This window comes from Megalobrama amblycephala, linkage group LG24, assembly GCF_018812025.1.
Source record: "Megalobrama amblycephala isolate DHTTF-2021 linkage group LG24, ASM1881202v1, whole genome shotgun sequence".
NCBI lineage: Eukaryota > Metazoa > Chordata > Actinopteri > Cypriniformes > Xenocyprididae > Megalobrama > Megalobrama amblycephala.
Genome location: NC_063067.1, coordinates 21,926,500 through 21,939,058, shown reverse-complemented (window position 1 = coordinate 21,939,058; position 12,559 = coordinate 21,926,500). Strand labels below are relative to the sequence as shown.

Genomic DNA, 12,559 nt, shown 5'->3' with positions numbered 1-12,559 from the left:
TATTCTCTATGAGAATGTCAGTTGTTTGTAATCTGTTTGAAAAGAGAGAAATGTCATTCGTTCGCGAGTCAGCTCATTATCCACTAATGCAGCCAAGCCTATGGAGCATACAGAGCTTTCAAATGTAAATTCTGAGGCGATACATGCAACAGAAAGTGAACGCCTGCATCAGCTCAGAAAAAAAGCATCAAGCTTAGTCAGATTCATGTACATCATTTTGAGTCGCAGTGGGGAATAATTCTGGAAGAATTTGCCTCAGAGGAAGAGCACTTTCAATTTAATTTCAATAGAGGATCAACTTGATCAAGCTGATTGTGAATGGTAAGTTTTTTTATTCTTAAGTTCTTTATTATAATCATGATATAGTGTATGTGAATATTAAGCCACAAAAGACTGTTTAAATATGAATCCTGCAAGTTTTGTGTGAATTAACACTCTGGAGTCTGAGGTATCGCTGGTGATGCCACCTCGGTTTTTTTCTTACCAGTGTGAAAGAGACTCAAAATACTCTGTCAATGTTGCACATACAATTAAGAGTTATACACCATTTTAATCTGTGGAATATCTTCTTTTATTTGTGTACACTCAGGGTAAAAACAAAATGTTGTGCTTTTTGTAAAATAAAGAAAACAAACATGATGCGTCGTCTCCTTCTGAACAAAGTCCAATCTGATAGTTCTCAGAAAATGAAGTGTAACTTAGTGAATACTAATCACAAAAAAATTTGACTTATGTCTAAAGAAACGGTGAAATGTCATGTTTTAAATCGTGTAAGTCAAATCGAAAACAAAAATTCTCTGTTTATGTAATCTGTATGAAAAGAGACACATCAGACGCCCGTGATTCAGCTCATTATCCGCTAATGCGGCCACGCCCACAGAGATAGCGCTATTCAGACGCAAATTCTGAGGCAATACATGTATACATCGTCGCAATCGTGTATTTATTCTCTTGAAAAGTGTTTATCTGTATGTTATAGCGATCTCTGGAAGCCTCTGTTAGTTCCTGGAATGTCACATGATATGCCTCTTCTTTTACAGAGATATTTGTGGACTAAAGGTGCACAGAGCACCCTCTGGCTGCAAGTATGAATCGAAAACACAGTATCCAGCGCTCACAGTGATGACAATAAATATAGATTAAATATTACTCCTCTCTGTATAGAAAATTGACATAAACATATGAGAATCCATCAGTATTTCTCCAAATGTGCATGCTTTTAAGCATATTAAGAAATTACGGTAAATATAAGATTTTAAGAGTCAAAATGTGAAGCTTAGTCTTAGATCTTTTTAACTCCCTCGGGTCGGCGGTCACGCCGGCATGATCACCGCGTTTTTTTTCTAACCAGTGTGAAAGAGACTCAAAATACTCCGTCAATGTTGCACATACAATTAAGAGCTATACACCATTTTAATCTGTGGAATATCTTCTTTTATTTGTGTACACTCAGAGTAAAACAAAATGTTGTGCTTTTTGTACAATAAAGAAAACTAACATGATGCGTGATCTCTCGTCTCCCTCTGAACGAAGTCCAATCTGATAGTTCTCAGAAAATGAAGTGTAACTTAGTGAATACTAATTACAAAAAAATTAGACTTGTGTCTAAAAAAACGTTGAAATGTCAGGTTTTAAATCGTGTAAGTCAAATCGAAAACAAACCTTCTGTGTTTATGTAATCTGTATGAAAAGAGAGCCATGTCAGAAGTCCTTGATTCAGCTCATTATCCGCTAATGCGGCCATGCCCACGGAGCCAGCGCTATTCAGAGGCAAATTCAGTCAATACATGCATTCATCGTCTCAATCGTGTATTTATTGTCTTGAAAAGTGTTTTGAATAGCCATAGTTAGCGATCTCTGGCCTCTGTTAGTTCAGTTATTTCCTGGATTGCCTATTCTTCTTTAGCATTGGCATTTGTGGACTAAAAGTGCACAGAGCGCCCTCCAGCTGCAAGTATGAATTGTAAACACAGTGTCCAGCGTTCACAGTGACGACAATAAATAATGAATAAATACTCCTCTGTATAGAAAATTGACATAAACATGAGAATCCATCAATATTTCTCCAAATGTGCATGCTTTTAAGCTAAAAGCCTATATGAAATGCCATAGAGATAACATAACTGTTCAGACACTTTGTATCATAGAAATGCATTATATTTTAATAATAGAATACCATTATTTTAAATTGTAATAATATTTCACAGTATTGCTGTTTTTTCTGTATGTTTGATTTACATTATGATGAGCTTGAGACATGATCAACAGAGGGTTTTTTCACAGCCTATCTGACTGAAAGGCCTCATTATTTATGCAGCTCATAAGAGCTCTTTTATGCAATTCTTTTGTCTTCTCAGGTGAGAATCACCCATTATACATGAGGATTCACGCCTCCACGCATACTGTGTTTCTTGACCAAAGATGTTTTAGAAAATTTAAATCTCTCTATTGTTTTATATGAAGGAGTAGGAATGATAATTTTTACATAATTTTGAAGCAAAAATTCTAGTCTACAACCTCCAATACCCAGAAGTCTTGTTAACACAGATTTAATATATTATTTTTTGGCTTTATTTCAGTGACTTAAGTTTTTTGTTTTTTCAATAACCACGCATAAACGTTATTCCTTCAAAATACAACATGTACATACATGTTCCTTACATATTATTGTAGCCTAGTTTGTGCTGAATACAGTGTAATGACACTTTTTCCATTAATATGTTATGAACAACTGAAAAAGCACAAATGTCAGGGCATGTCAAAACTTCTCCAGCCCCAAATCAGCCTCAGACCCCTGAGGGTTAATGATGTATAGTTTGTCAAATGCACATTAACATTTAGGCTATATAATATAACAAATATATTAGCCTATATGAAATGCCATAGAGGTAGGAATGTTCAGACGCTTTGCATCACATAAATACATTATATTTTTAAAGTATATTAAAATAGAAAACCATTATTTGGTAAGAGACTTAAGACTTCTTTTTAAAAAAAAATGTGTCAAATTAATGGAGATGTTACCCCTTGTATGGCCATCTTTTGACTCTCAAATCAACGGAAACAACAAGGTTCTTGGGCAGGATGGAAGTGGGAGAGACTGTAATTTAATGTGAGGAAAGGCATCAGGCTGGTTTTTGAAGCCTATACAAAAAAATTTTCTTTTATTCTTTTAAAAAATGTGACTTTTAAAAAAAAATGTGTCCATGTGCAATAATTGGCCTACATTTTCACATCATGCATGAGATGAGACAAAAATCATGTATTTTTTTTGTCAAGAGTGGACATTAATCCTGTTATCAGCATGATCACAGAGGGTTTTTTCACAGCCTACCTGACTGAAAGAGCTCATTATTTATGCAGGTCATTAGAGGTCATTATGCAAATCTTTTGTCTTCTCAGGTGTGAATCACAGCATTATTCATGATGATTCACGGCTTCACGCATACTGTGTTTCTTGACAAAAGTGTCATAGAAAATTTAAATCTCTCTATTGCTTTATATAAATGAGTAGGCAGGATAATTTTTACATAATTTTGAAGCAAAAACTCTAGTCTACAACCTCCAATATCAAGAAGTCTTGTGAACACAGATTTAATATATATATATTTTTATATATATATATATATATATATGGCCTTATTTCAGTGACTTAAGTTTTTTGTTTTTTCAATAACCACGCATAAATGTTATTCCTTCAAAAACATAAACATGTACATACATGTTCCTCACATATTATGGTAGCCTAGTTTGTGCTGAATACAGTGTAATGACACTTTTGTCATTAATATGTTTATGAACAATTGAAAAAAAAAAAAAAAAAAGCACAAATGTCAGGGCATGTCAACTTCTCCAGGGCCCCAAAAATTCCTCAGACCCCAGAGGGTTAATGGGGCAGATCGACGCACGGTTTCATTTACTACACATAACCTACATTAGTAAATTGCCATATTGGTTATATAATATATAAAATGCCATAGAGGTAATATGAATGTTTAGACCAGAGGTCTTCAACCCTGCTCCTGGGGACCCACTATCCTGGAGAGTTTAGCTCCAACCCTAATAAAACATACCTGACACGGATAATCAAGCTCTTCAGGATGGCGTGAAACTACACATGCAGGTGTGCTGAAGCAGGTTGGAAATAAACTTTCCAGGACAGTGGGTCCCCAGGAGCAGGGTTGAAGACCTCTGGTTTAGACACTTTGCATCACAGAAATACATTATATTTTAGAGTATATTAAAATAGAAAACCATTATTTAAATTGCAATAATATTTCACAGTATTGCTGTTTTTTTCTGTATTTTTGATCAAATAAATGCAGGCTTGATAAGCATAAGACTTCTTTCAAAAACATTAAAAATAGTAATATGTGTCCAATCTTTTGACCAGTACTGTAATTTAACAATACAATAGGCCTATACAAAATTCTCTTCACATGATTGTCACGGTAAATCACAGAGACGAACAGACAGATCCAAGTGCAGGGTATTTAATGGGTAATCAAAGTCGTAATCCAAAAACGGCAGGGGTCAACATCCACAAAGCATCAAACAAGAAACAAGAAAACAAACAAAGAAACTATTACCTGAACTGAAAACTCCATGACAAAGCAAAACAAACAGGGTATAAACTGATGAGGAAACACAAAACAGCTGGGTGCAATGACATGGGATAATGAGTCCGGGAAGTGCGTTATGGGTAATGAGTTCACAGGTGGGGTGAGACACAGTCCGGGTAGGAGTGCCCTCTATGGCAGACAAGGGCACTCCCATTAATGATCATGACATACCTCCCCTCAAAGGAGCGGCTACAACGCTACCAGCTGAGGGAGGTAAAGGAGGAGGACCAGGGGGAGGGATGGTGGGCCATCCAGAGTCTCCAGTGAAGGCCAAGGGGGAGCCGGGGGAAACAGACCATAGACTCAGTGGGGTCGGGGTTCTGGCTATGCCAAGGCGGTTAGGAACACCAAGCGGGTGCCAGGGTTTGAGTTGGCTGACTGCCAGGGCGGCGCTGGAGGAACTGACCAGGCGGGGACCAGCAGGTTGTATCTCACTGCCAGGGCAGGGCGCTTGGGAAAACAAAGAACCACCTCTAGAGTGGTCTCCAGGCCTTGAAGGATGGAGGCACCCTTCTCCTCCCTTTCCTCCTCTTAGAGGGTGACGGTGGCTCTGTGCCTACCTCATCTATAGACCGAAGTACCCACAGGCTGGAACAGACTGGCGGACTCACTGGCTGGACGGATCACTGGCTGGAGCGGACTTGGAAAGGCCTCCGGGCCTTGAAGGACGGAGGAAGCCCTCCCTCCTCTTCCTCCTCTTATAAGGTGAGGCAGTGGCTCAGTGCTACCTCATCTGAGACCGAAGCGGACCCACAGGTTGGAACAGACTCTGACGAACTCCCTGGCTGGAGCGGACTCATTGACTGGAGCGGGCTCTGGAATGGACTTACTGGCCGGAATGGATTCACTGGCTGGAGTGGACTCACTGGCTGGAGCGGGCTCTGGAGTGGACTCACTGGCTGGAGTGGGCTCTGGAGTGGACTCACTGGCTGGAGTGGGCTTGGAGTGGACTCACTGGCTGGAGTGGACTCACTTAGGAGTGGACAGTGGAGCAGTGGACTCACTGACTGGACGGACTATTGGCTGGAGCGGGTTCTGGATGGATTCCACTGGAGGGACTATGTGAGCGGACTGGAAAGGCCTCCGGGCCTTGAAGGATGAAGGAAGCCTTCTTCCTCCTCCTCCTCCTTTTACCTGGGTGAAGCAGAGGCTATGCCCATCTTTGGCTTCTGGAACATTCACGGATGGAGCGTGCACACTATGGAGCGAACTCATTGGTTGGAGCGGGGTCAGACCCGTGTGGCCCATACTCCGAAGTTCGAGATGTGGACGAACCCCCAAAAGTACTCAGTCCAATTCCCACAGTAACGTCCAGGCAACCATTCAAAAGGTCCATTAAAGACTCTTATATCAGCCCCACCGCCAGGGTCCAAAACAATTGGGTAAAACCTCCTATACCCCCTGTTGTTTCAGGGTCACTTTTTGATATTCCGCTCCTTTAAAGCCGGGGGAGTAAAATTCTCCTGCTGGACTCTTAAAGTTTTCTGTCAAATACAGAGACGAACAGACATATATAGGGTATTTAATGGGTAATCCAAAGTCGTATATCCAAAAACAGGCAGGGTCAACATCCACAAAGCAGTCAAACAAGAAACAAGAAAACAAACAAAGAAACTGGTTACCTGAACTGAAAACTCATGACTGCAGAAACAAACAGGGTTAAATAGACAGACACTTGAGGAAACACAAAACAGCTGGGTGCAATGACATGGGATAGTCCGGGAAATGCGTTATGGGTAATGTAGTTCACAGGTGGAGTGAGACAGTCCGGGTAGGAGTGCCCTCTATGGCAGACAAAGGCACTCCTAATGATCATGACTGATTTGCATAATACGGCTTATCACAAAAATATGTTTTCTGAAGAGTGGACTTATATTAACATTAATACAATAGGATATGATCCTGTTATCAGCATGCTTACAGAGGGTTTTTTTCTTATCTCACAGATTTGAGAATCACAGTGACCAGATATTGGAACACATTGGATTGCATCCATATGATACAGATCAGCACGCAGGAAAGTTTTCTCTTTTTTTTTTTTTTTCAGTGCAGAAACACTAAATGCATGATGTTCACATATATCTTTGAACAGGATTTATTTCATATAACTGTGTACCTTGTGTCTTTGCTCTCATATATAGTTAACTATATTCTAAATAAACTACAAACAAATATATATATTTCTTTGGCTTCCTTTTTTAAACAAAAATGTGTCTTAGGGGCAGGGTCTTAATCTCCTCAGGTGTAAATCACAGATTGTTCATGAAGATTCATGCCTTTGCAATGGGCTTCCTAAACAAAAACTTCTTAGTTTAGAATCAAAACATGTTTCATGTCCGAGTAGGCAGGATTATTTTTTTCATTATTGTGAAGCAAAAAATCTAGACTAAGATATACAGTTCCCAAAAGTCTTTTTTTTTTCATTCTTTCTTTTTTTTTTTTTCTCAAAAACACGCATATATGTAATTCTCTCAGAAATACAAATATGGCTACAATAATATATGAGCAACATGTATGTACTAGTTTGTGCTAAATACAGTGTAATGAGACTTTTGTCATTAATATATTTATAAGCAACTGAAAAAAGCACAAGTGTCAGGGCATGTCAAAAGTGCACCAGGACCCCAAATCAGCCTCAGACCCCAGAGAGTTAAAAGAGGCTGGCTGTCATTTTTCTTCACTTTCTTCATATATGGTATCTTGTAGATATTTTTGTATGAAATATTTAGTCTTTAGAAGGCATATGGTTAGAAATGCCAAATAATCTTGTGCTCCTGTGTTAGTTGTATTGAAGTTCATACTATACAGTAGGGGTGTGACGAGACCAGTATCTCACGAGATGAGACGAGACTCGAGATTGAGTTCACGAGACGAGACAAGATGACGAAATACATGACTAGAAAAAATATTCTGCAGGTGTATTTGAAATGTTTTAACTAATCATTTTGTAATGAATGTCATTTCAGTTCTACTTTCTGAGACTGAATTATCATATGCAGTAAAAGACAACAATACTCAAGTAATGTAAAAGGTTTTGCCACTAACTCAACTGACTGACTTCTCTTCTGTATGATTTCAGTCTCTTCAGATCTTACTGTACATGAATTATGAGCTTCTACAGCTTTTGACCTCCTAACTGAACTCCTCTCCACAATCTGATCACAGAAATAAAAACAGTATAAATAAAAATGGTAACACTTTACAATAAGGTCTCATTTATTAACATTAATGTGTTAACCAACATCAACTAACAGCAAGCAATATATTTGCTACAGTATTTGTTAATCTTTGTTAGTTGATAAAAATAGTCATTCATTGTTAGTTCATGATAGTTCACAGTGCATTAACTAATGTTAACAAATGAAACCTTATTGTTTGTACTAGTAAATAATAAGAAGAGAAAACTGTTATTCATTCTTATGGTAACACTTTACAATAAGTGCAACCATAATCGCACTCTCTCAATATTCAAAGATCAAATAAGACCAAATTTTTCTTTGATACAGAGCTGAGAGATGGTTACAACTACACTGCCCAGCCTAAAATAGCTTTCATATTGAGAGATATCTGTATTCATCAGTGAGCCGCTTTCAAAATGCGGGGTATTGAAATCACGTTTGAATTCGCGCGCGCGTTTACTTTCACTTTTAAACGGTCGCGCGTACTCTGTAAATATGGAGCGGCGGCGACCGTTATCCAACTGAATTAAATGTTTTTTTTTATTTAAATACAAAGCAAAACGACAGTGGAGGCATAATGTAAACGTAGCGGTGGCATATTCTTTCCTAATCATCCTAACACTCTGTCATGGCAACATCACGAGACTACTTTTCGCCTCGACGAGAAATCTCGTCACAGTTTAGTCTCGCGAGATCTCGTGCCACGAGATCTCGTCACACCCTACTATACAGTATTTGTGATATACTGTAGATGACTATAATCTTGTGCAACATAATGATACAACAGAGTGAGATTGTTAAACTTGAGGAATTTTTATTTATCTAAACTCTATGCAGGTTGTCTAACTGCAGTATCACAGAGCAAGATTGCATTGCCCTTGCTTCAGCTCTGAGATCAAACCCATCACACCTGAGACAACTGAATCTAAGTAAGAATAAACCAGGGGACTCTGGAGTGAAGCTGCTCTATGATCTACAGAAGAATCCACACTGTAAACTACAGTGAGTTTTATTTCATGTTTACATGTATGTGTTTAATAGACACTTCCAATTCAACTGCAGAGTTTCAGTGCCATAGCTCTAAATGATTTACCACTCACTGATGAGAGATAAAAGTGAGGTACAGTAAGCTGTTTCAAGTCAGATCTCAAGTCTCACAACAGATCATCAAAAATGCACTTTTTAGAAACATTGCTGCACATTTTCAATTTGTGCACAAAATCACAAATCTATCTTTTCACTATATATGTGTTTCATGTATAATTAAACTTCTCATTCACAAATTAATTGCCTTTCATAATGTTGTAACGATCTGCCTTATTGGGAGATGTTACATGAATTAAAATGGGGTCAGATCAAACTGTGTGAGGATGAGAGTGTTTAACACTCTGAGGTCTGAGGGTATCGCCGGCGATACCACCGTGGTTTTTTTCTTATCAGTGTGAAAGAGACTCAAAATACTCCGTCAGTGTTGCACGTACAATTAAGAGTTATACACCATTTTAATCTGTGGAATGTCTTTTTTCATTTGTGTACACTCAGAGCAAAAAGAAAATGTTGTGCTTTTTGTAAAATAAAGAAAACTAACATGATGCGTGATCTCTCGTCTCCCTCTGAACGAAGTCCAATCTGATAGTTCTCAGAAAATGAACTGTAACTTATTGAATACTAATCACTAAAAAAATTACACTTATGTCTAAAAAACGTTAAGATGTCAGGTTTTAAAACATGTAAGTCAAATCGAAAACAAACCTTCTGTGTTTATGTAATCTGTATGAAAAGAGAGCCATGTCAGAAGTCTGTGATTCAGCTCATTATCCGCTAATGCGGCCACGCCCACGGAGCCAGCGCTATTCAGACGCAAATTCAGTCAATACATGCATACATCATCTCAATCGTGTATTTATTGTCTTCAAAAGTGTTTTGAATAGCCATATTTAGCGATCTCTTGCCTCTGTTAGTTCCTTGATTGTCACATGATATGCCTCTTCTTTTACTGAGGCATTTGTGGACAAAAGGGGCATAGCGCCCTCCGGCTGCAAGTAGGCTATGAATTAAAAACACAGCATCCAGCACTCATAATGATGACAATAAATATACAATAATAAATATTACTCCTCTGTATAGAAAATTGATATAAACATATGAGAATCCATCAATATTTCTCCAAATGTGTATGCTTTTAAGCATATTAAGAAATGATGGTCAATATAAGATTTTAAGAGTCAAAATGTGAAGCTTGAGTCTTAGATCTTTTTAATGATGTATTAGAGGTAGGATGCCCTAGAGGTAGGAATGTTCAGACGCTTTGCATCACAGAAATACATTATATTTTAAAGTATATTAAAATAGAAAACCATTATTTGGTTAGAGACTTGAGACTTCTTTTAAAAACATTATAATGGCAATGTGTTCAATCTTTTGACTGGTAGTGTAATTTAACATAGGCCTATACAAAATTTTCTTCATATCATGTGCAATAATACGTGCATGCATGAGATCACACAAATCATGTTTTTTTTTGTCCTGAGTGGACTTTAATCCTGTTATCAGCATGATCACAGAGGGTTTTTTCACAGCCTACCTGACTGAAAGGCCTCATTAATATGCAAGTCATTTCAGGTCATTATTATTAAATTCTTTTGTCTTCTCAGGTGAGAATCACCCATTATACATGAGGATTCACGCCTCCATGCATACTGTGTTTCTTGACCAAAAGTGTCTTAGAAAATTTAAATCTCTCTATTGTTTTATATGAAGGAGTAGGAAGGATAATTTTTACTTCATTCTGAAGCAAAAACTCTAGTCTACAACCTCCAATACCCAAAAGTCTTGTGAACACAGTTTTAATATATTTTTTTGGCCTTATTTCAGTGACTTAAGTTTTTTGTTTTTTCAATAACCACGCATAAACGTTATTCCTTCAAAAACACAAACATGTACATACATGTTGCTCACATATTATTGTAGCCTAGTTTGTGCTGAATACAGTGTAATGACACTTTTGTCATTAATATGTGAACAACTGAAAAAAGCACAAATGTCAGGGCATGTCAAAACTTCTCCAGGGCCCCAAAAATCCTCAGACCCCTGAGGGTTAAGAAAGATGAGACGGACATATCAGACATTTGCATATCTTCTCATTAAGTTTGATATATTTTTATTAATTCATCTTTTAATCCAAATTGTCTTAATAGTTAATTAGTGAGTAATTTGGTGCATCTATAGATTTCTGGAGATGTAAATTCTATATAACTGGTTGACAAACTGGCCTTACCGTGGTAGAGACTGTCAAATTATTAACTCTCTTCATCAGTAAAGGATTCAGTCATATGGTACATTGATAACATTTACTGTATTTGGCAGCGAACTTATCTAAAAAAGGTTTTAAAACACTAGGAATCATACACTTGCCAAAATTTGTACTGTAAATGGTTACAGACCAAAACTGGACCTCACACTAAACCAGTGGTTCTCAACTCCAGTCCCAGAGACCCACCACTCTGCACATTTTTTGTCTTCTTTTATTAAAACACCAGATTCAGTTCATACACTAATTCGAAAAGAGCTCTATGAACTCCATGCGAGAGACATACAAAATGTGCAGAGCAGTGCATCCCCAGGAATGGAGTTGAGAGCCACTGCACTAAATGACTTAGGATAGGGGTGCCCAATCCTGTTCCTGGAGATCTACGTTCCTGCAAAGTTCACTTTTGTCATTGTTTATGAACAACTGAAAAAAGCACAAATGTCAGGGCATGTCAAAACTTCTCCAGGGCCCCAAAAATCCTCAGACCCCAGAGGGTTAATGGGGCAGATGACGCAGGTTTCATTTACTACACATAACCTACATTAGTAAATTGCCATATTGGTTATATAATATATAAAATGCCATAGAGGTAATATGAATGTTTAGACCAGAGGTCTTCAACCCTGCTCCTGGGGACCCACTATCCTGGAGAGTTTAGCTCCACCCTAATAAAACATACCTGACACAGATAATCAAGCTCTTCAGGATGGCGTAAACACACATGAGGTGTGCTGAGCAGTGGAAATAAACTTTCCAGGACAGTGGGTCCCCAGGAGCAGGGTTGAAGACCTCTGGTTTAGACACTTGGTTTAGACACAGTTCCAACCCTGATCAAACACATCTGAAGCAGCTAATTAAGATCTTCAGGAGCACTTGATGATTACAGACAGGTGTGTTGGATCAGAGTTGGATCTGAACTCTGCAGGTAGGTAGATCCTAAGTGCCCAGTCCTGTTCCTGGAGATCACTTAAAGCAGGGGTGTTCAAACTCTGTCCTGGAGGGCCTCTGCCCTGCAGAGTTTAGTTCCAACTTACCTTAACATACCTGCCTGGAAGTTTCCTCTATGCCTAAAAACCTTGATTAGCTGGTTCAGGTGTGTTTACTTGGGGTTGGAGCTACAGCCCTGCATTTCTGCCCGAGCCCGACGGGCCCCGACTTATTTACGGCCCACGGGCCGGGCTTCGGGCTGATTTTCACGTTCATAGCTCAAAGGCGGGCTGGGCCTCGGGCCTGTTTAGGCTTCTCCTCCTTTTAATACTTTGGACATCCATTAATTAAAATAGAACCATGAGAAGCTGATGATGGTAAAACAAACACGCACAGATATAGTGCTGTGCTGGCGGAAACATGATGAGACCATAGCTGCGTCTCATTTCTGAGGCGCGTGCGCGCGTCCTCATGTTTAGTGTAGCAGAGAGTGCACCTTCAGTGCAGCAGCTGGAAGAGTG

General features: G+C 38.6%; 1 protein-coding gene across 1 annotated transcript in view; it reads left to right on the top strand.

Annotated features, from left to right (window-relative positions):
- The window catches only part of LOC125259969 (NACHT, LRR and PYD domains-containing protein 12-like), a 67,361-nt gene that overhangs the window by 52,187 nt on the left and 2,615 nt on the right, over positions 1-12,559 (top strand). The window contains exon 14 of the mRNA XM_048178012.1: positions 8,639-8,803. Within this exon, the coding sequence (XP_048033969.1) occupies positions 8,639-8,803 (165 nt within the window). The remainder of the gene's footprint in view (positions 1-8,638; positions 8,804-12,559) is intronic.